The sequence below is a fragment of the Crotalus tigris genome, unplaced genomic scaffold, assembly GCF_016545835.1.
Source record: "Crotalus tigris isolate CLP2741 ecotype Arizona unplaced genomic scaffold, ASM1654583v1 scf7180000017666.379230911805:20528666, whole genome shotgun sequence".
Lineage (NCBI taxonomy): Eukaryota > Metazoa > Chordata > Lepidosauria > Squamata > Viperidae > Crotalus > Crotalus tigris.
This window is the reverse complement of record NW_024096552.1, coordinates 5,299,367-5,322,671: the sequence shown is the minus strand read 5'-3', so window position 1 is coordinate 5,322,671 and position 23,305 is coordinate 5,299,367. Positions and strand designations below refer to the sequence as shown.

At 43.2% G+C, this 23,305-nt stretch overlaps 1 protein-coding gene across 7 annotated transcripts; it reads left to right on the top strand.

The window, feature by feature from the left end:
• The first annotated feature begins 5,192 nt into the window (after positions 1–5,192).
• Positions 5,193–17,572, top strand: LOC120305164 (zinc finger protein with KRAB and SCAN domains 7-like). 7 transcript variants are annotated; one of them, XM_039336593.1, is made up of 6 exons: positions 5,193–5,673; positions 5,845–6,737; positions 11,221–11,380; positions 12,569–13,296; positions 14,186–14,273; positions 15,143–17,572. In XM_039336593.1, exons 4-6 carry the CDS (start codon positions 12,595–12,597, stop codon positions 16,462–16,464), a joined length of 2,112 nt encoding a protein of 703 aa, XP_039192527.1. In that variant the 5' UTR covers positions 5,193–5,673; positions 5,845–6,737; positions 11,221–11,380; positions 12,569–12,594; the 3' UTR covers positions 16,465–17,572. The 7 variants fall into 7 exon arrangements, with proteins under 7 accessions (XP_039192527.1, XP_039192526.1, XP_039192524.1 ...); XM_039336592.1 differs by lacking the exon at positions 5,193–5,673 and having other exon boundaries at positions 5,682–6,078; XM_039336590.1 differs by lacking the exons at positions 5,193–5,673; positions 11,221–11,380 and having other exon boundaries at positions 5,682–6,078.
• Positions 17,573–23,305: the final 5,733 nt, after the last annotated feature.

The following is a 23,305-nucleotide window of genomic DNA, read 5'->3' as shown; positions in this document are numbered from 1 at the left end:
TTCCGCGCCCCCTCCCCTTCTAAAGGGGCCCTGGTCGGCATTTCCTGTTCCCTCTCTAGGAATGGCAGAGCCGCTGCTTTAACCATTTCAGCGGGGGAGACGAGGATAGGGAGGAAGCGGAGGGTAGAGCGCCCACGGGGGAAATCAGGAAGAAAGTAGACGGGGTGGGGGGGGGGAGTACGTGACGGGCGTCGGTCCGAGCCTTGACTTCGCAGAGATTAGGATGAAAGCCCAGCAAATGGGAAAGCTTGAGACAACTTGGAGGTGAAGAACGGCTGCAGGACTTGGGTTTGGCTAAAGAAAAGAAGAAATAGGGGAGACATGATAGCAGTGTTCCAGTGTTTGAGGGGCTGCCACAAAGAAGAGGGGGTCAAATTATTCTCCAAAGCACCAGAGGGCAGGACAAGAAACAATGGTTGGAAATTGACCAAAGAGAGAAGCAACCTGGAATTAAGGAGAAAGTTCCTAACAGTGAGGACAGTTAACCAGTGGAACAGCTTGCCTTCAGAAATCATGGGCACTCCATCCCTGGAGGTTTTTAAGAAGAGACACTAGACCAGTGGTTCTCAACCTGTTTAATGCCGCGACCCCCAACCGGTCGTAAGTCGAGGACTACTCAACCGGTCGTAAGTCGAGGACTACTCAACTGGTGCAGTACCGTTTGCAGAATGGGACTTTTGGTGGGCTCAGCAGGGCAGAGACAGCCTGGACAATTCCTATTGGCTTTTGAAAGCCAATAGAATTAAACTCTATTCAAGAGAGTCTATTCTATTGGCTTTCAAAAGCCAATAGAATAAAAGGGAGTAGCACAACTAAGGAAAAGGAGAAAAAAATGGCAGACTGCATTGTTTGGCACCCGCGTGAAATGGTTGTTCGACCCCAAATGGGGTCCCGATCCACAGGTTGAGAACCACTGCACTAGACAGTTACTTGTCTGAAATGGTGGTGAACCTATGGCACTAGTGCCAGAGGCGGTACTCGGAGCCCTCTCTGTGGGCACTCATGCCGTCGCCCCGCCTCCCCCGTAGCTCCCTCCTCACCAGCAGCTCCCCCCCCCGGAGAATCACCCCTGGGTGCAGCCAGTGTGGAGCTGCACAGCCAAGCACATGGCAGCTGGGCAGCAGATGATGCTGTAGGGTGCAGGCGGAGGGCATGGTCACCATGGCGCTGCAGGGCCGCCTGGGCAACCTGCAGCGTGCCATGGATGGCCCTGAGGGTGAGTGGGGTGAGGGCGGAGCAGGGCAGGATTGGGCAGGTGGAGCAGGGGCCAGGCGGTTTTTGGGCACTTGGTCTCTAAAAGGTTCGCTATCACTGGTATAGATTCTCCTGCTTGAGCAAGGGGGCTAGACTAGAAGACCTCCAAGGTCCCTTCCAGCTCTATATTCTATTCTATTCTATTCTATTCTATTCTATTCTATTCTATTCTATTCTAAAGCATCATCAGGAAGATATGATAAGCAGAGATTGATGGCTTGCAAATCTGTGACCACTGAATCAACAGCCCAGTCTCAACATTGCTTTAAAATTCAAGGACTGTCCTCTGCCCTTCCTGTGATGCAACGGTATCATATGCACGTGGATATTATTGTTATATACAAGTTGTTTGCTGCCAGTTATTTACGCGGCTAGCATTGGCTTTCATACACATCGTGTTCCCCCACCCCCCAAACCTAGAATATCAGGGTAGGGTGTGCAAGCCTTGTGGACTTTCACAATTAACAGATGGTAACTGATAGATGGGAATTGACACATTCAATGCATAGATTTTGTAGAATAGAATAGAATGGAATAGGAATAGAATGAATTAGAATTATTTTATTGGCCAAGTGTGATTGGACACAAAAGGAACTTGTCTCCGATGCATAAACTGTCAGTATACATACAAGCGGCAAGTGATAAATCATGGTCATAATCATAAAGTACAATCATCATAAATCATATAATTTATGTAAGTGAATGTCCAAGATTTTTTAATGTCCAAGATTTTGTAAGTGCTGTCCAAGATTTTTTGGTATAGCCACTGTGACCACCGCAGCCAGTGTGTGCAATAGTTTTCAACTTTGATTTTGATACTTTGTGATCTTCTCCAATTCTTTGCCTTCTGTTCAGTGTTATCCTCCTTTTTTATATAAACATAATTCAAAGTAGCAAACACACTAAATCCTTCTGCCTATTTTCTCCACCACTCCAACCCTCTGCAGTGGGCTGGGCTGAGCAAGAGGGACTGGTCCAAAGTCACCCAGCTGACTTTCATGCCCAAAGCAGACCTAGAATTCACAGACTCCCAGTTTTTAAGCCACCTCCTGAACCACTGCATCAAATTGACTCTTAATTTATTCAGAAGAATAAATTGATTGGAGCTTTCTAGAGCAGTGGTTCTCAACCTGTGGGTCGGGACCCCATTTGGGGTCGAACGACCATTTCACGGGGATCGCCAAACAAGGCTGTCTGCCATTTTTCCCCCTTTTCTTTGGCCACGCCCCTGGCACCTGATGATGTATAAGTGGTTGGGGGTCACCACAACATGGGGAACTGTATTATGGGGTCCCAGCATTAGAAAGGTTGAGAACCACTGCCATATTGGGACAGTAATACCTGTGGCGTGCTAGCATGTCTATCAGCTGTTTCAAAAACAGTGATAATCTCAGGTCTAATGTGAAGACTTGGCTCTCTGGAGAAGGATCTGATACTGGGAAAGATGGAAAGAAAGAGACGAAGAGAATGATCAGCAACAAGGAGGATGCATTTAGTTAGAGCAATGGTTCTCAACCTTTTTAATGCCGCGACCCCCAACCGGCCGTAAGTTGAGGATTACTCAACAGGTTGTAAGTCAAGGACTACTCAACTGGTGCAGCACCATTTGTAGAATGGGACTTTTGGCGGGCTCAGCAGGGCAGAGCCAGCTTGGACAATTCCTATTGGCTTTTGAAAGCCAATAGAATTAGACTCTATTCAAGAGAGTCTATCCTATTGGCTTTCAAAAGCCAATAGAATAAAAGGGAGTAGCACAGCTAAGGAAAAGGGGAAAAAAATGGCGGACTGCGTTGTTTGGCGACCCCTGTGAAATGGTCGTTCGACCCCAAATGGGGTCCCGACCCTCAGGTTGAGAACCACTGCAATATGGGGATATGCTGCTCCTTTCCTGCCAGTTCTGGCAGGAAAATGTTTCCACTTTACAGATAGCGTGGAGGAGGGATTCCCTTGGGCGGAACTGCCTTGACTTGTCAGATCAAAGTTCTTTTCTTTGCTTGTTATGTTTATATATCACCGGATTCAACAAAAACAACTCCCAGGGGTTTACAACATATAAACATAAACAGAGAATAAAAACATAACTCCCAGTAAAAAAACACAAACGACCATAAAAACAATACTCAAAGTATATCGGGTAACCTTCAAGGTTTCTTTGTTACCACTGTATTTCTAAAGGACCAATTATGAGAATGCCAATCTAACCTTCAGGAGGAAGATCTCCATCCAGACCCCTTGGAAAACGCAAAAGAAAAATACAGATAGTCCTTGACTTAGGACCATAATTGAGACCAGAATTCCCATTGCTAAGCCAAGAGGTTATTAAGTGAGTCGCACCTGATTTTACAATCAATTTTGTTAAAAAAAAATCACAAACAGTTGTTAAGTGAATTTGACCTTCCCCATTAACTCTGCTTGTCAAATGCTAACAGGGAAAGTGGTAAATGGTGATCACATGACCCTGGGACTTTGCAACTATCATAAATGTCAACGCTGCTAACATCGGATGTTTTTGCTTTGACAACAGATGGAGATGCAACCATTTTCTTCTTATGTTTTACTCTTACAGTTAGAGTTAGATGATGCTGGGGGGAGGAATGTGCATGAGAGTTTAGCTAGACATAACAATACTGGACCTAGTGTGTGAACCAAGGTTATTGAAATAAGAGATGATCAGAATCAGGCGAGAAAGCCTGCATTTCAAACGAATTGGAGAATGTGATTTATGACTGTTAATTGGAGGAGGGAATTGTGTTTTGATACTATGTGCTCAGGGGAGGGGAATCCAGTTTTTGGCTTCCATTGTGTTAGTGCTGATGCTATGCTTCTCTAATAAAGATTCTTTTAGGTAAATAATGCCTCGAAGTTCTTTGAAGAGTTCCATCTCTTGGAACCATGACAATAAATACATGCCAATTGCCAAGCACCCAAATTTTGATCACATGACTGTGGAAGATACTGTGGCACTCTTAAATGTGAAGTCAGTCCGCTCACCTGCCACTTTTTTCGATGCTTTTGTAACTGAATGGTTGCTAAACAAATGGTTGTAAGTTAAGGACTACCTATATTGTGGTGTTTTTGGTGCTCTCTGAGCTTGGTTATTTGCTTGCTGCTCCCAGAATCCCTAGCCAACTGCACTTCAATCTGGTGGGCACCAGGTTGAGGAAGGTTATATTAGGTTTTTTGACCTGAACTTAGAGGAGTCAGATTGATGCAAGTAACAAAAGTATGACCAGCCAGAATTCAACAGTTCCAGTTTCAGCAAACACAGCGTCTCTGTAACAAGGAGCATCACTAACACAGGACAATAGATAATCTACCATTTTTCAAACCATCACAGAATAATACAATGTAAAATTGCATCTATATGAGTTCTTCTGACAGTTATTGATTTAAAACAGCATCCAGAACCAGGTATCCAGACCCAGATCAAAAATTTTGCCTGAGTTACGTGCAATTTTTATATCTCTAACTACCATCTATTAACATAAAGCACCAGCTAGGGCAAGAAGTTTCACCTTAAGGGAAAAAATTAACTCTGGGTATAAGAGTAAACACATCACTTGTTTTAAAACTAAAAAAATTAAACTTCACATTTTACTAATTGTCAGTTTTGGCTATTACTGTATTCCTAACTCCAGTTACAAAGTGAAATATTGTGGAGACAGAGGAAGTAGATGCCCTGGAATTGTGATCGTCCTCAACTTACAGCCACAATTGAGCTCAAAATTTCCATTGCTAAGCAAGACAGTTGTTGAGTTTTTCCCCATTTTATGACCTTTCGTGCCCCAATCGTTAAGTGAATCATTGCAGTTGTGAAGTTAGTAACATGGTTGTCAGGTGAATTTGGTTTCCCCATTGACTTTGCTTGTCAGAAGGTCGCTAAAGGTGATCACAAGACTCCAAAGATACTGCAACCATCATAAATATGAGTCAGTTGCCGAGCATCTGAATTTCGATTACGTGACCATGCGGGTGCCGCAATGGTTGTAAGTGTGAAAAACAGTCATGAGTCACTTTTTTCAGCACCATTGTAACTTTGAACGGTCACTAAATGAACTGCTGTAAGTCAAGGGCTTCCTGTATCCCCACTGCAGTACTCTTCCACCTCTAGGATGCTCAGAGTCTGGGAAATCCAACAGGCACTGTCCCACACGGCACTTTCCCACAAATCAGCATCGCGCGTTACACCGACCTTTCGGTCTTTCTAGCCACTTGCAATCTCTATCCATTACTCGCAGCCATCTCCCCAAAACATCACGGTTGGGGGCGTGGGAGAAAGAGGGAGAGAGAAAATCTCCTCCCCACTGGAGGAGAGCCCAAGACGCGAGCGCTCCCTTCCCCGTGCAGAACGCGCTAGTGAACGTGGGAAGGTGGCGCGAGCGTGCAAAATGCCTCGGGAAAGCTTCTCGCTGCTGCAAGGTGAGCGAGGGAAAGTGGGACGGGCCCGGGACGCAGGGCAAGGAAGAGGAGGCTCCGAGAAGGCAGGGAGGGAGCAGCCGGCAAGGCCAGAGGCGCCGATCTCCCGAAGCCACCGCCTTCCCCGGCCAGAACTGCTCGGCGCGTAAGTCCTGGCAACCTCTCTCTTTCCAGCAGCGCGTCTAGATCAGGAAACGGAGCGAAAGGGACGCGCGGAGAGCAAACCCCTTCCCAATGGGGTTTGTTGGGAACGTGGGACGGCTGTTTATTTTCTTGGAGTCGAGGCCGGCCCCCCGCATCTTTGCACCGACGCCAGCCCTGCGGGGGCGAAGCAATTCCGCGGGATCGCGTGGCCTTTGGTCTCTTGAGAAGGCAGCCTTCCTTGAGTTCTCTTGGACTTACTTTCCGGTAAGCGTGCTGCAATCCTATACCTGTTTGGTAATCCTCGCTGAACTCAATGGGCTTTCTTTCTTTCTAGGGGAGCAAATAGTGAGCTGCACTACTGCAGGTGGCGTAGTATTAGAGCCAGGAAGATTTACTCCTTGGAAAACGCAGATTCAGATTCCCTGCCATCGATCCTGAACCCCACTGGGTCACTTTCTCCCATTGCAATCTCTAAACTTAACTTGCCTTGCAAGCTTGTTAAGAATAGGAACAAAAGGTGGACTAGCCGGTCTTTGGAAGGATAAACACACTAGAGGCCCTCCAGTCCAGCTCAGCTGCAGGTGACGGCATGAACTGTCCATGTTGTTTTCTGGGCAATAATTACAACACTCTGACATTACTTTTTCCAGTGTTTCCGCCCCTCCTCTGAATTATCCCATCCAATTTACAGCAGCGGGATTTCCCCCATTCAGTTACCAAATCTCCCACCCACATATGTTATTATGCCAGGGCAAATGTATAACAGCACTTGCCACATATTAATTTATATGATACAAATGTGTGTTAACCTTTTGATTCCAATAGCATTAAAAAAAATAATCACAAAAAACTAAGGAGAACTAAGGAGAAACTTCCTGACAGTGAGAACAATTAACCAGTGGAACAACCTGCCTCCAGAAGCGGTGAGTGCTCCAACACTGGAAGTTTTTTAAAAAGAGACTGGACAGCCATTTGTCCGAAATGGTATAGGGTTTCCTGCCTGAGCAGGGGGTTGGATTAGATGACCTCCAAGGTCCCTTCCAACTTTATTATTATTATTATCATTCATCGCACAGTCAGCCAGATGTTCAGACTGGATTTGGCATTTTGTCTACATATCGAGTCCTTACCCAGGACCTGGGATAGGCAGATGTGGATGTTTGATGGTATTACAGATATCGTCGCAGGATGGAAGCAGTTCCTAATAAGGCCGCCTTTTGCAATTGACTAATAGCGAATTTGTCAATGCCAATGGTGTTCAAGTGGTGCTCCAGTTGTTTTGGGATTGCACCCAAGGCACCTATGACTATTGGTATACCCTTGCTTGCTTTTGCCACAGTCTTTCTATTTCTATTTGTAGGTCTTTGTATTTTGTTATCTTCTCCAGTTCTTTCTCTTCTATTCTGCTGTCTCCAGGCACTGCCACGTCCACTATCCAGACTTTTTTGTCTTTCTTATCGACAATTGTTAAGTCTGGGGTGTTATGTTGCATGTGCTTGTCTGTTTGAATTCTGAAGTACCAGAGCAGTTTAATTTTATCATTTTCTATGACTTTCTCTATTTTATGATCCCACCAGTTTTTGCTTACAGGCAAATGATATTTTTTGCAGATCTTCCAATGCACCATTGTTGCTACTTTGTCATGCCGGTGCTTGTAATCAGTTTGTGCAATATTCTTGCAACAGCTTACCAAGTGGTCCACTGTTTCTTCAGCTTCTTTGTATAGGCGGCACTTCTGTCTGTTGCTTGTCTTCTCAATTTTGACTTTGTATTCATTGTCCTTAAGCTTGGTATTGTGCAGCCAGAATTAGTACCTAGGTCTCTTTCTTCAATTTTCCTGCCTCTTAGCCATTGCCAGGTTTTATTATTATCTGCTTTCCAATCTATTTTTTCATGTTTGGCATGTAGTGCTTTGTCTCCCAATGGCCTCTATCTGTTCTTCATTTGGACTTTCTTGTAGCCAGTTTGTTTGGTCTCTCCAGTAGTTAGTAAGCCTTCCTGATATACTAATTTCAGGTGCATCTTCATCACTGTCTTCAGATGTTCTTTCAAAGCTATTTTTTCTTCTTCAACCATCTGATGTAGCATTCCATGCCCACCTATTGCCTTGGTAGATAAAGTCTATCAATGTCACTGCGTGGATGAAGGGCATGATTCATTGTCATTATTTTTCTGGTCTGCCTATCCATTGCTTTTAGTTCTGCTTGAGTCCAGTCCACTATTCCAGCTGTGTACCTAATGACTGGGATTGCCCAGGTGTTGATTGCCTTTATGGTATTTTCTCCATTGAGTTTGGACTTTAAGATCTTCTTCACTTTCTTAATGTATTCACCTCTAATCTTTTTCTTGACTTCAGTGTGCTTGATGTTGTCAGCTGAAGGATACCCAAGTATTTGTAGTACTCTTCCTCATCCAGACTCTTAATGTTATTTTCGTGGGGCATCTTGATTCCTTCAGTTTTCATTATTTTTCCTTGTTTGATAGTAAGTGTGGCACATTTGTCCAAGCCAAACTCCATTACAATATCTTGGCTAAATATACGGACAGTGTTGAGCAGCGATTCTATTTCAGATGATGTTTTTCCATACAGCTTCAGATCATCCATATAAAGGAGGTGGGATAGTCTGGCAGATGTTTTTGATGTTTGATAGCCATGTCCTGAGTTATTCAGTATTGTTGACAGAGGAAACCGTGCAATAACAAATAGTAATGGTGATAATGAATCTCCTTGAAATATTCCTCTCTTGATATTAACCTCTCCCAGCCTCTCACCATTGATCTGCAACTGTGTCTTCCATTGTGCCATCGTTCTTTGCACAAATTTTCTGATGTTTCTACTGACTCCTGTTAGTTCTATGGCACTTTATTATCCAATCATGTTTGGCAGAGAGTCAAATGCCTTTTTGTAGTCAATCCATGCCACATTCAGATTGGTCTTCCTGTCCTTGCAGTTTTCCAAGATCATTTTGTCTATTTAGGAGTTGATCTTTTGTTCCTCTGCTATTGGGGCAGTTTCCTTTCTGCTCAGGTGGAGAGAGATTGTTTTCAACTAGATGCTGTTGTACTGCATCAGCTACCACACCAGTTAGTAATTGAAAGTTGTTGGTAAGCAGGTAATTGGCCTGTAGTTGCCTGGTGTTGCCCCTTTTGCTGGATTTTTCATTATTAGGTAGGTTTTCCCAGTTGTTAGCCACTTTTCAATTTCTCTTCCTTGTAGTATATTGTTGAAATCGACTTGGCAAATGAGTGAGTGTATAACAGTTAGATGTTTCAACCAAAACCCATGCAGTTCATCTTCACCTGTGAATGACCAATTTTGATTTTCTTTGCTCTTTTTTTTCTTACCATTTTGTTGTATTACTAGTTCTTTCATTTCAACTTCTGTTTTATTTGCATCCACCTCTTTTTAACCCAAGCCGCATTCCTTGTTGTATTTCTTTGGGTTATCCCATATCTGCTTCCAGAACTGCACTGTTTCTTCCTTGTCAGGTACTGCCTGATTCCTTGCAGTTTCTCCATTGATGGATTGGTAGAAATGTTTCTGATTGGATTGAAATTGGAGGTTCTGCCTATAGTTTGCAATTCGAGCTTCATATTACTGATTTTCCTGGCTATAGCTGTTATTTGTTGCTTTATTATTTCCAGTGCTTCCTTGATCTTCCTTGTTTCTAAGTGGTATTTCTTGATTAGGTATTCTTTGGTCTTCTTGTTCTTCAGCTTCTTTTCTTTCATCTGTTCTAGCTTGCTTGCATGTGATCTTAACTTGCTGATCTTATTTCTAGTCTAACCTTCCATTTTTGTGGTGCACTGTTTGTTTGTTTTTCTTCTTTGTTGATTTTGCATCCCAGGTATTCTGTTATAACTGCAGCTGTGCTGTACATTAGTTGGTTTGTTTCTTGCAGTGAATTGGTGCTTATGCTTGCTATTGCAGTATTTGCATCTTTTAATGCTTGTGCTAGCTGTTTCTTTGAAACAAGCTTCAATGCAGGCAGCCTTATTCTGTTGTTTTTGTGCTGTTCTAGATGCTCAGTTATTCTTTGTTTCAATTCTTTTATTTCTTTAGTTAGAGGGTTTTGTTCTTCCTGAGGAAGAGGTGCCTGGTTTCCAAATGAGAACAGTTTTATATCTCTACTGGATTCTTTCACTGCCAACTTCCCCTGGTTTGCCTCTACATTCTGAATTACTTCTGGTAAGGCTTTGATTTCTTTGCCCTGGGTAAACCTTTGCAATTCGTCCAATTCTGTTTCTGTGAATACTTTATTTCGTGTTATAAATCGGCGTTGATCTGCTAGTCTCTGTTCTGTTATTTCTGATTCTGGATGTTGTTCTTTCCCGAACTGGTGCATTCGTTTTAGATATCCTCTTCTTGTTGGACTTGATCTGTAGTAACAGATCATTATTTCTTTGTTTTCCATCACTGTGTATCTGCGACGGGTAAACACCTTTTCTTCCAGTAGTTCTGCAGCTGCTGGCCCTGGTTGCTCAGCCAACAGTCCTGAGTCCTGTACCCCATTTTTCACCAGATATCCAGGAACTCCAATATCTAGCGCGGACCTTGTTAACCGGCGACATCCGAGCCAGTATGGCATTCTGAAATTTACGTTTACATATTTTTTATGGGAGGAGACACTCTTTGTCTGACTCCTCTGATGAGACCTGTCCAGTATGGTTGAACCTCTGGCATAGCTCTCATCTTCCTCAGAGTACACAAGCCCCACAACACTCAAGGTAGTGCCTCACTGGGGGATTATTATTATTATATATTATTATTATTATTATATTATTATTTTTCATTTGTTTAATTTGCATAGACCAGTGGTTCTCAGCCTTTTTAATGCCGCGACCCCCACCCGGTCGTAAGTCGAGGACTACTCAACCGGTTGTAAGTCAAAGATACTCAACTGGTGCAGCACAGTTTGCAGAATGGGACTTTTGGCGGCTCAGCAGGGCAGAGACAGCCTGGACAATTCCTATTGGCTTTTGAAAGCCAATAAAATTAAACTCTATTCAAGAGAGTCTATTCTATTGGCTTTCAAAAGCCAATAGAATAAAAGGGAGTAGCACAGCTAAGGAAAAGGGGGAAAAAATGGTGGACTGCGTTGTTTGGCGACCTCCGTGAAATGGTCGTTCGACCCCAAATGGGGTCCCGACCCACAGGTTGAGAACCGCTGGCATAGACAGTATTTAGATGTATGCATTCTCTGGGATTGTATATAGTTGCAAACCTGTATAATTTGGAGATGTGAAAAACAACAGAAAAGGGGGCCTAGTCTTGTTCTGCAGCTTAACAGATAGAAGTTTTGTTTTGGGGCAAAGATAAAAAGAAAATGAAAACCACCGTAGCCCCTTCCCCTTCTTTCTTTTAGCTAACATTCAAGGTAGACTGTCCTTCTTCCTCTGCTTCAGAGATCCAGTTCCGCAGTACAGAAAGATGGACTAACACCTTTTTCTACACACACAACTCAAAGTTTTGGAACGAACAGAGACAGGCAGGTCAAGTTACTAGTCTGCCCTGTGAAAAACTGACAAAGCTGGTTATGTTGCTTTCAGGCTACCTGTGATAAAGGTAGAGGAATTGCTGTTTTTTTTTTTAATTTTTGCTTTGTTTTGTTTTCCTTCTCTGCAAGTTGACTTTTAGAAAACAAAGTATAACTATTCATATTACATCATGAGATAATTTTTCCAACAGGTTGTTGCCCCCTCCCCAGAGATGCAAAAGGCAGCTGTTCCTGCTATCTTTCTTAGATGCATAGCATATATTTTCTTAGATATATAGCATGTATTTCCTTAGATGTCTGAAATGGTATCGGGTCTTCTGTTTGAGCAGGGGATTGGACTAGAAGACCTTTAAAGTCCCTTCCAGCTCTATTCTGATTGATTAATGTGCTTTTTTTCCCCTGTTACTATTTTGAGACTCTGCAGGAAAATAATGTTGACTCCTTTGTACATCAGAGAAGAGGAAATTTTGATGGGCTAGGGGTTGACTGCACCTGTCAGTTTTCTCTCTTTTCCAAAATTATTCAAATGTGTTCCAAAACAAGGTGGAGAATCATTGGAGCTCTTAATAATGCTGAAGTATAACTTTCAGGCAGTCTCTCAATTAAGCAGGCCCTAGGCCCGTGGTGGCGAACCTATGGCACATGTGCTACAGATGGCACGCAGAGCCCTCTCTGGGCACGCGCGCTGTCACCCCAGTCCTAGGCCTTCAGCTGGGTTTTATAAAACCTTTTCACTTTAGGCCTCTGCTGCCATGTGCAAAAAAAAAAACAAAAAAAACAAGGTTCAATCAACCAATCAATTTCAACTTTTCATGGAAAAAAAAAGATCTCGCAAAGTTGGAATTGATTGATTGAACTTTTTAGTCCCACTCAGTCTGCCGTTACCACCACAGCCATGTCCACCCAATGGGCTGCACCCACCCAATGGGCCACACCCACCCAATGGGTCACGCCCATCTGGCACCTGACTAAACATAAGTGGGTTTTGGGTTGCAGTTTGGGTACTCGGTCTCTAAAAGGTTCACCATCACTGCCCTAGGCTATGAGGGCTTTATAGGTAATGATCAGCACCTTGAGCTGTACCCAGGAGCAAACTGGCATTTAGTGCAGTTCAAGAAACGGGTGTTATCCGGGCATATTAACTATACTACCATCACATTCTATGGGATATACTAGAAAATAATGAGGTATGGCTACATTTATATGACCCACCTTGAATTTTGTCCTTAACTTCTCTCCTATTACCTTGTTTCCAGGACCAGTTTTCTAGCCAGGAATAAAAATGCAGGCATTCACAAGCTCTGAGCAAGCTCCAGGGGAGAAAATGGAGGAAGGAGGACGCGATCGTAATGTTCTCCAGGAGGACTGTGTTGGAAAAATTCTATCCAATGTGGATCCCCTGCAGATTAAAGGAGAGCAAGTTGTGGAGCTGGATTCCGAAGGTCCATGGTGTAACATCCAGAAAGGAACTCATTCAAAAGAAAGCCAACCTCAGCTGCCTGGATCCGAAGAGTGGGATGACCATAATTCTTCTATCACATTGTTAGGGGCCATTGCTCGTGCCAACCCAGGTCTTAGAAGAATGGTTGCATCTGAAATCCTACCAGGCTTTTGTAGGAAAGCTCATGCCACCTCCGAAAGCTTGGATTGTCCTCTGAAAGCTGGAGAGGAAGCACTGGAGAAGGACAAGATCAGTTTGGAGCAACCGTGCCAGCGATTCAGGCAGTTTCGCTATGAGGAGGCTGAGGGACCTCGAGAAGCACTTGGGCACCTCCAGGATCTTGGCTCTCAATGGCTGAAGCCTGAAAGTCACACAAAGGAGCGGATCATAGAGCTGGTGATCCTGGAACAGTTCCTGGCAATTCTGCCGTCAGAGATGCAAAACTGGGTTAGGGAAGATAACCCAGAGACCTGTCTCCAAGCGGTGGCCGTAGCAGAAGATTTCTTGCTGTGGAAAGAAGAATCTGAAATACAAGAAGAGCAGGTGAGTAGTTTGATCAACCAGAGGGGACTAATGGAAGATAATATTTGTAGCTCAGGGTTGAACTGTAGGGCTCGTGATGCTCTCTGTGCTTGGTTGTTTTCTTGCAGACTTTTCATTACCCAACTAGGTGACATCTTTAGTGCTAGAAGGGAGTGGGGTTTGCTCTGTTTATGTACAGTGACTTTTCCTGTCAGGATTGTTGGGACAAAAACGAGGTGACCAAAATGCCTCCTTAACAGTAATCAACCCCCAGATAAGCAGGGGTTAACGCTAGGATTAATACCAAATCAACAATCAGTAAAAATCAAATAGTAAACAACAGCCTAATCAAGGAGCTATCAAAAAGAAAACAGCATTTCCACCAACACTGACATGATTTGTTCCAGGATATAGACTCTGAAATTGTGTAATGTTCCTGCTCGCTGCATGAAACAGCTAATTAATTAATTCATTCGTTCATTAGAAATTACACCCACTTACAAGAACCATTAAGTTACTGTTATCTAATTTGTGAATCACATTTACAGTTTTCCTTCAAATGAAGTTTATTGATGAAAATGGGCACACGTGCGTGCACACACACACAGAATCTGGATCTTCACAAACCCTCAGCCATTTCCTGCAAACCAAATCTAATTTAATATATTTGACCCACATAGTAAATAGGATGCTTTTGCGGGGGGGGGGGATCTGTTAATTTCAGGGTAAAAAAAACTAACCAAAAGGATGTCATCCTCCCACATTTCTTATAAGGTTGCATGTATGTATGTATTATTATGTAGTATGTATACACATTGGCTATAATATTGTAACACGTTGCTAAATCTGAAAGTTTTCCATTAAATATTCTTAAATCTTCAGGTCTTGCTGTGGTCTTTTTTTTTTTCAGACCAGTTCCATCAAAATAAAACAGCCTTTGTTGGAAACAGGAAAGGTGGCAGCTGAACAAAGGGCAGATCATCAGATCCACTTGTTAGGTAAGATTTGAATCACAGGTCATAGAGTCATAGGGCTGGAAGGGACCGTATTCTACTCTAACTTCCTGCCCAAGGCAGGAGTCCTTATAACATCCCCAGACAAATAGTTGTCCAGTCTTTTCTAGAAGACCTCCAGCAATGGGGCACCTACAACTTGGGGAGGCAGGCTGTTCCATTGATTAATCATTCTCACTGTCAAGAAATTCTTCCTTATTTCCAGGTTGGATCTCCCTTTGACTAGCTTCTACCCCAGCGGTTCTCAAACTGTGGGTCGGGACCCCATTTGGGGTCGAACGACCATTTCACGGGGGTCGCCAAACAACGCAGTCCGCCATTTTTTTCCCCTTTTCCTTAGCTGTGCTACTCCCTTTTATTCTATTGGCTTTGAAAGCCAATAGAATAGACTCTCTTGAATAGAGTCTAATTCTATTGGCTTTCAAAAGCCAATAGGAATTGTCCAGGCTGGCTCTGCCCTGCTGAGCCTGCCAAAAGTCCCATTCTGCAAACGGTGCTGCACCAGTTGAATAGTCCTCGACTTACGACCAGTTGGGGGTCGCGGTATTAAAAAGGTTGAGAACCACTTTCTACCCATTGCTTGGCCAATTTGGATTTTGCAAAATTTCTAATGTACTTCTGAGTGGTTTTCCTAAACTTATGACTTATGTACTTGCATCCAAATTAGGGACACTTGTATATATGTAAGGGTGGGGCTTGTGCTGTAACATAACAACACTTAGGGTTTTTTAATGGGGGGGGGATAGGATCATCATATCACCTATGTTGCTCTCTGTTTTACTGGGGAGAAGCAATGAAATGTTAAATGTCAAAATCCTCTTCACAGATTCATTACTCTCTGTTATTTCTTATAGAAATGGTTGAAAACAAGCGGAGGCCATTTATGAAAGGAATTTCTCAACTGATGGGACTTACTGGGGTTCCATTTGATAAAGCCAAAGGGGAAATTTTCTCCTTGCCCCCAATGGGAAGGATGGCAATATGTCATCAAGAGACAGAGAGGAATGAAGGGAGGCCCTTAGAGCAAGGAGAAGCCAAAAAACATACCTGTGAGAAACAAGATGACAAAATCTTCAGTCGAAACAGCTGGGAGAGAATGCCCAGAGAAAATGCTCATGACCTTTCTAAGGGTCAAAAATTGGAAGCTGAAAAAAAGCCATCCCAATCTAATGAGGACGGTGAACATTGGGAGTCCATTTTTGAGCAGAAGAAACAAATGAGAATAGACTCGACCATGGATGGTCAGGATGGGTTGCATCAAAAAGTTAATCAAAGTAGTCTGCAGAGGATCCCTGTTGGAGAGAAACCATACGAATGTTCCAAGTGTGGGCACGATTCCAGTCAGACCTTAGATCTGAGGGGAGGAAGTCTTCGTATATGTTTGAATTGTGGTAAAAGCTTTCTCTCCAGTTCGTCCACAGGAAAGCAAGAGAATGCATATGATGAAGAGAATCCATCCAGACATTCAGAACATGAGAAGAGGACCCCACAGCCTCCTGACTTTCAGATGGGAGAGAAACCATACATGTGCACGGATTGTGGGAAAAACTTCAGCTTTAGGTCAAGTCTTGTCCGCCATCAGAGACTCCATACTGGAGAGAAACCATACAAATGTTTAGACTGTGGAAAGAATTTCAGCCAGAGTTCAAACCTTCTGAACCACCAGAGGATCCACACAGGGGAGAAACCATACAGCTGCACCGACTGTGGGAAATCTTTCAGCAACAGTTCAAGCCTGACATCCCACGAGAGAACTCACAGGGGGGAGAGACCGTATAAGTGCGCCAGCTGCGGGAAATTTTTTAGTTGCAACTCAGTTCTCCGAATCCACGAGAGGATTCACACAGGGGAAAAGCCCTACGTGTGTTTGGAGTGTGGGAAAGGCTTCAGCCGGAGAGAATTCCTGGTTGGCCACCAAAGAACTCACACAGGGGAGAAACCGTACGAATGTGCAGAATGTGGGAAGAGCTTCAGTCAGCGATCCAACCTGATTAATCATCAGAGAAGCCACAGGGGAGAGAAGCCCTTTGAGTGCTTGGACTGTGGGAAAAAATTCAGTCACAAAGCGTCCCTCTTGAAACACGAGAGAAACCACGCGCATGGGCCAACCGTGGACAAGGATTTAGCCAGAACTGATGCAATAATGCATGTGGAACATAGCATGAATATGGGGTAGATCTCCTCAACGGTTGTCAACAAACAGAAATTCCACATACGAATGACACAAGGTTTTGCTTCCTTTGAAGGTAACCATCTTTTCGGCCTAAAATAAAACAGAAGGAGCAATTCATAGAGTTGAAGCAGTGAGGAAGAAAATGTTGATAGTAGGTCAAGCTTCCCCTGAGGTTGTCTCTTTTTCTATAAAGACTGTGGCAGACATTTTTTGCATCCCAAATATCACCTATCTGGCACAGAAGAAAGGAATCTGCAAGCTTGGAACACTGAGGTTTTCAGACTTGTCAAAAATTAAAGTAAATGGGTCTCTCCCCCGCCCCTCCAAAGACCTCCAAGGTCCCTTCCAACTCTCTGTATTCTATAGAAAAAGAAAGAAGGGCTGAGCATGCTCAGTAAGCACTGGGAAGGTGAGCAGGAAGGATAATGCAATGATGTACCCTGAAAAAGGGCACGGCTGACAGAATTGTCACTAGTTCTTGGTGTATCTAATTTTTACTACACTCACAAACAGTGCCACAGATTCATGGTGTGGGTGTCACAGTGTTTCTTAGCTCAGAAGGTTCTTTCAAACTTGCCACCGCCACCAGAGAAAGCAGTCTGGTGCCATTCAGTGTCTGCTGTGGGCTTTCCTCAACCTCTTGCCTTAGAATGCGGCGCTTAGAATTCTGGGAGTTGCAGTTCAGCTGTGTGGCCTTCTAGGGAGCAGATCCCAGAATGCATCTGGAAGGAGGGCAGCAGGTGGGGAAACTGTATTGCCACGTTCTGTGGGTATGGCTAAGTCCCCCCACGCTTGTCCAGATGCAAACAAGAAGTTTGTACTGGGGTCCATTTTACCTGCACCCGGCTTCTTTGTTGTGCAAGACTGTGGCTGTAGAAAGTACAAGTAAGTCCTTGACTTACGACCACACAAACTCTATCATGCGAAATTGTAATATTCCAAGTTTGTAAGGATGATTGAAATAATGTAAAAAGTTCACTGAGGATATACAGGTAATCCTTGACTTACAACAGTTCATTTAGTGACCGTTCGAAGCTACAACGGTATTGAAGTGATTTATGACCATTTTTCACAGTTACGACCATTGCGGCATCCCCATGGTCACATGATCAAAGTCCAGATGCTTGGCAACTGACTCATATTTATGACATTTGCAGTGTTCCGGGTCATGTGATCGTCTTTTTCAATCTTCTGACAAGCAAAGTCAGTGAGGAAACCAGATTCGCTTAACCGCCATGTTACTAAAATAACAACTGCTATGATTCATTTAGCAATTGTGGCAAGGAAAGTCGTAAAATGGAGCAAAGCTCAATAAGTGTCTCACTTAGCGACAGAAATTTTGGCTTCAATTGTGGCCATACGTCGAGGACAACCTGTACTGAATCTTTCCTATCCAAGTTGTCGTAAGTTGTAATGTTATTCATACCAGTTAATCTTCCTATACAGATAGTCCTCAACTTATGATTACAAGTGGGACTGGAATTTCCATTGCTAAGCCAGGCAGTTGTTAAGTGAGTCATGCCCAATTTTACCACCATTTTCCCACAATTGATAAGTGAATCAGTGATAATCACACGACCATTGATCACACTGCAAACTTTGAAAATGCATGCCCGCTTTCTAGCACCCAAATTTTCTATAGTGGTTTGCTGCAGTGGTCATAAGTGCGAGGACTGGTTCTAAGTCATTTTTTCAGTGCTGTTGTAACTTCAAATGGTTGCTAAATGAATAGCTGTAAGTCAAGAACTGCCTGTATGACGGAACCTGCGTGATTGGTGCTCAGTGTACCAACCTGATATATCAAGTAGATCAAGAAGTTAAAAAAATGTAATTCTAAGAATCCTGAAATATTAAAGTGGGATTTAAAACAACTTTGGAGCATAATTGGAGCATAGTTCTTGTGATTGTTCTGCTAGCACAGAAGATTCAGGATCTAAAGAGTTTGAAGAATCTAAACTTGAATTTAAAGTGAGATTATATAAGAAATTATATTTGATAAAATTTTAGGCATCAGGGTTGCTAAGAATAGAATTAACTGTCAACGCTGCTAACATCGGATGTTCCTGCTTTGACAACAGATGGAAATGTAGCCATCTTTTCTCTATCGCTTTTAGAGTTTGTTAATGCTGGGAGGGGGAATGTGGATGAGAGTCCAGCTAGTCATAACAATAATAACTCAGCCATGGGAACCCAAGGTTATTAGGTCCAGAGGTGATAGAAATTTGTCTGGCAGGAGAGATGGGGAAAAAGCCCACACTTCAAGTGAATTGGGGAATGTGATTTATGACATTTAATTGGAGGAGGGAATTGCGCTTTGCTACTTTGTGCCAGGGGAGGGGGGTTCAATTTTTGGCTTCAACTGTAGTGCCGATACTTTGTTTCTCAAATAAAAGATTCTTTAAGGAAAACAATGCCTCGAAGTTCTTTTGAAGAGATTCATCTGTCGGAACCATGACATTAACCTGGCTAAGCAGTGATGGAATATATTGGGGAAAATAATGAAGAGTCATGATCATTAATTGGTTTCTATCAGTAAAGCAATCAGCTGAAAAATTATTTTATTACTAGAAGCCAGTATTGGAATTTTAATTAGGAGCTTGTCGTTAAAAGTATAGTTGTCTGTTTTTTCCTTCCTTTTTCAAATAAATTTATTTTAGTACAATACTGTATTTAATAGGAAATAGAAAACAATAAATCTTGCCTTTGTAATGAGTGTTTGGGTTTTTTAATCTCTGGATTTTTGCAGTGCAAGAGAAAATAGATTGAATTAGATTTACTTAATTAAAAAAATCTGAAAATCAGTTTGGTGCTGGGTTAGTAGCCAGGACACCGAAAGTTCTTCTTCTGCCTTAGATATGAAGCCAGTTGGGTGAGCTTGGCCAGTTCCTGTCTTTCAGCCCTAGGAAGAAGATAAGAGCAAACCAGTTTTGAAAATGTTGCCAGGAGTCAACACAAAGGACAAACACACACTCTTGTAGCTTGCCTTTCCAACATTATTGTGTATCTAGGTTCCACTAATGTTCTTTAGGTTTCTGGGTAGTTCCTAAGAGAGCTGGAACAATACACCACATTATTTATCTAGACCAGTGTTTCTCAACCTTGGATACCTTAACATGTGTGGACTTCAGTTCCCAGAAAGCCCACACATCTTAAAAGTGGACAAGGTTGAGAAACTTTGCTCCAGTGGAAGGTTCACACTCCATAAAATAACATCCGAGTGAATTGGTCTAGTGCAGGGGTAGGCAGCCTTGGCTCTTTTATGACTTGTGGACTTCAACTCCCAGAATTCCTGAGCCAGCTATGCTGAGGGGAAAGGGAGAGGTTTCCAAGCTGAGCCATGCTGACTCAGGAATTCTGGGGGTTGAAGTCCATGAGTCATAAAAGAGCCAAGGTTGGCTATCCCTGGTCTAGAGGTTAAGGCACCCGGCTAAAAAAACGGAGACCATGAGTTCTAGTCACATCTTAGCCATGAAAGCCAACTGGGTGACCTTGGGTCTGTTGCTCTTTCTCAATCCAACTCACTGCACAGGGTTGTGGTGGGGAAAATAGGAAGAAAGTGCATTGGATATGTTTGCCACCTTGAGTTATTTGTGAAAGTAATAAAGGTAGGGCATGCATACATACATACATACATACATACATACATACATACATATTGTTGTTAGTTGCGAAGTCATGTCCGACCCATCGCGACCCCATGGACAATGTTCCTCCAGGCCTTCCTGTCCTCTACCATCTTCTGGAGTCCATTTAAGCTCATGCCTACTGCTTCAGTGATTCCATCCAGCTATCTCATTCTCTGTCGTCCCCTTCTTCTATTGCCCTCAATCTTTCCCAGCATTAGGCCCTTCTCCAGTGAGTCCTTCCTTCTCATTAGGTGGCCAAAGTATTTGAGTTTCAACTTCAGGATCTGGCCTTCTAAAGAGCAGTCGGGGTTGGTCTCCTCTAGGACTGACCGGTTTGAATGCCTTGCAGTCCAAGGGACTCGCAGGAGTCTTCTCCAGCACCATAGTTCAAAGGCCTCAATTCTTTGGTGCTCAGTCTTTCTTATGGTCCAACTTTCTCAGCCATACATTGCAATTGGGAAAAACATACATACATACATACATACATACATACATACATACATACATTGGCTACCTATACCTGATGAGTCCCCAGTAGAAAACAGCCAGATACTTAAAGCCCATCTCCCAGGGTTGAACTGCCTTCCGCATGAAACAAACATTCAATCTCCCCTTCATGAAAATGCTAGGTCTATAATATTCTTGCACTCCAGTGATCAGCTTGGCTGTGTTTACCTAACATGTTCGACTAGACTTGTCAAAGAACCAACAGCTCTATTTGCTGCATACAAGAAACTGGGCTTAGCTTTTATCCTGGTTCAAATACAGATACTCCTCGGCTTACAAAAATTCATTTAGTAGCCGTTGAAGATACAACAGCACTGAAAAAAAAGGGACTTATGACCATTTTTCACATAACCACTGCAACTGACTCATATTTATGACGCTTGCAATGTCCCAGGGTCATGTGATCCCCTTTTGCAACCTTCTGACAGTCAATGGGGAAGCCAGATTCACTTAACAACCATGTTACCAACTTAACCATTGCAGTGATTCATTTAACTGTGGCAAAGGGTCGTAAAATGGGGCAAAACTCACTTAACAAATGTCTCACTTAGCCATATTAATTTTGGGCTCTGTTATGGTCGTAAGTCGAGGAACACCTGGACACATGCATGTTGGTTAGCATACTGTGGAAACACTGCCTTAGTTGAATATTTTACCATCCAGAATCGGACTATGGTGTGTATTCATCAATGATTTTATCCACGGTATTCTACAAATGTTGATTTTAATGCTTTTTAATGCTTTAATGTTCTTTATACTGTAAGCCACCCAGAGTCGCTGGATACAAAATTGGCGACAAATATTATTTCCTAAATAAATAAATGGAAAAAAATAAATAGTGGGAGAACTCAAGTAGTGGGTTAATCCGCTAATGAAATGTATTAATAGGGATATAAAGCCGTGGTGGTGCAGTGGTTAGAATGTAATACTTCTGACTGCCCTGCCGATTGCCAGCAGGTTGGCAGTTCGAATCTCACCGGCTCAAGGTTGACTCAGTCTTCCATCCTTCCGAGGTCGGTAAAATGGGGACCCAGATTGTTGGGGGGGGGGAATATGTGACTCTGTAAACCGCTTAGAGAGACCTGTAAAGCACTGTGAAGAGTTATTTAGGTCTAAGTGCTATTGCTATTGCTGATTTTATGTAGGTAGCAATATCAAGTAACAGCAACTTCAGGAAAAGCTGGAGAAGAACCAGGGCCTAAAGCAGGGGTAGGCAAGCTTGGCTTTTATGACTCATGGACTTCAACTCCCAGAATTCCTGAGCCAGCCATGCTGAGGGGAAAGGGAGAGGTTTCCAAGCTGAGCCATGCTGGCTCAGGAATTCTGGGAGTTGAAGTCCACGAATCATAAAAGAGCCAAGGTTGCCTACCCCTGGCCTAAAGAGATGTGGAAATAAAAGCCACAGTGACAGTGGTGGTAGAAATACACTCGGGTCTGTGACTCCTAAACTGGGCTTAAAAGATCCCAGGGAACAACATCTGAGCTCTCTGTACAGAAGAGGGCAGTGCTAGGCACAGCTAAGATATGGTGCAGAACCCTCACACTCCCAGGCTTTTAATAGACAATTTAAGATTGAGGAAGACACACACGACCCATAGCGAGTAAATGGTTCACGACACCAGCCAATTAAACTAGGAGACAAGAAGCAACGATAAGAAGGAATTGCAACCCAACATGTTGTCCATCTAGTTGTCAGGAGTCAACTCAAGGTTTCATGGGAAAATCTGAAAAAAAAAAGAAATGGCTCCAGGTGGCAGCTGCAGAAAAATGCCAAAGGCATAGAAAAGGCAGCTATGGAGATTTTCAATCATCCAGGTCAGTGATGGTGAACCTTTTAGAGACCGAGTACCCAAACTGCAACCCAAAACCCACTTATGCATCGTCGAGTGCCAGGTGGGCGTGGCCCATTGGGTAGGCATGGCTGTGGTGGTAATGGCAGAACTGGGTGGGACTAAAATGTTCAATCAATCAATTCCAACTTTGCAAGACCTTTTTTTTTCCCTGCAAAAAGTTGAAATTGATTGAACTTTTTTTTTTTTTTTGCACATGGAGGCGGAGGCCTAGAGAGAAAAGGTTTTATAAAACCCAGCTGAAGGCCTAGGACTGGGGCAACGGCACGTGTGCCCACAGAGAAGGCTCTGAGTGCCGCCTCTGGCACCCGTGCCATAGGTTCGCCACCACTGATCCAGGTCATGGTTGTCCCAAAAGTGCTTTTTTCAAAAGACAACTGGATTTTCTTGGGGTTTTTTTCCCTTGACAACACGTTTCGTTTCTCATCCAAGAAGCTTCTTCAGTTCTGAATGAGATGCGAAATGTTTTCAAAGAAAAAAAAAACACAAGTCCACTTGCCTTTTGGAAAAGCACTTTTGGGATACAGTAAAGAAGCAAACATTATGGCAAGAAAAAGAAGTACACATAACTTGCAATTTGCATACCTTTATTTACGTTCAGCCTCACACCAACCCTGCAAGGTAAACCATTTCATAGATGGGCAACCCAGGCTGCCTAGCAGATTGCAAAGCTACACTGGGGGCATCAGTTCTGAACCCAGAACTCCCACACCCAGTGACAAGTCTCTATGCATTGGGACACTTGACATTAGAAAATTAAGGGGCTATTTTACCTGGCTTGATTATCCATTTTTTGCAGACCAAATATAGTAGTTCTAAGAAAACAGCAATAAAGTTACTCCGAAAACTGAGCTTTACGGA

What these genes read in the sequence shown, in the direction of transcription:
- LOC120305164 (XM_039336593.1), top strand. Translation starts at nt 12,595, where the DNA reads ATGCAGGCATTCACAAGCTCTGAGCAAGCTCCAGGGGAGAAAATGGAG. An exon ending in CTGAAATACAAGAAGAGCAG is followed by an intron (nt 13,297 to 14,185) that starts GTGAGTAGTTTG and finishes TTTTTTTTTCAG; the next exon opens with ACCAGTTCCATCAAAATAAA. An exon ending in TCATCAGATCCACTTGTTAG is followed by an intron (nt 14,274 to 15,142) that starts GTAAGATTTGAA and finishes TATTTCTTATAG; the next exon opens with AAATGGTTGAAAACAAGCGG.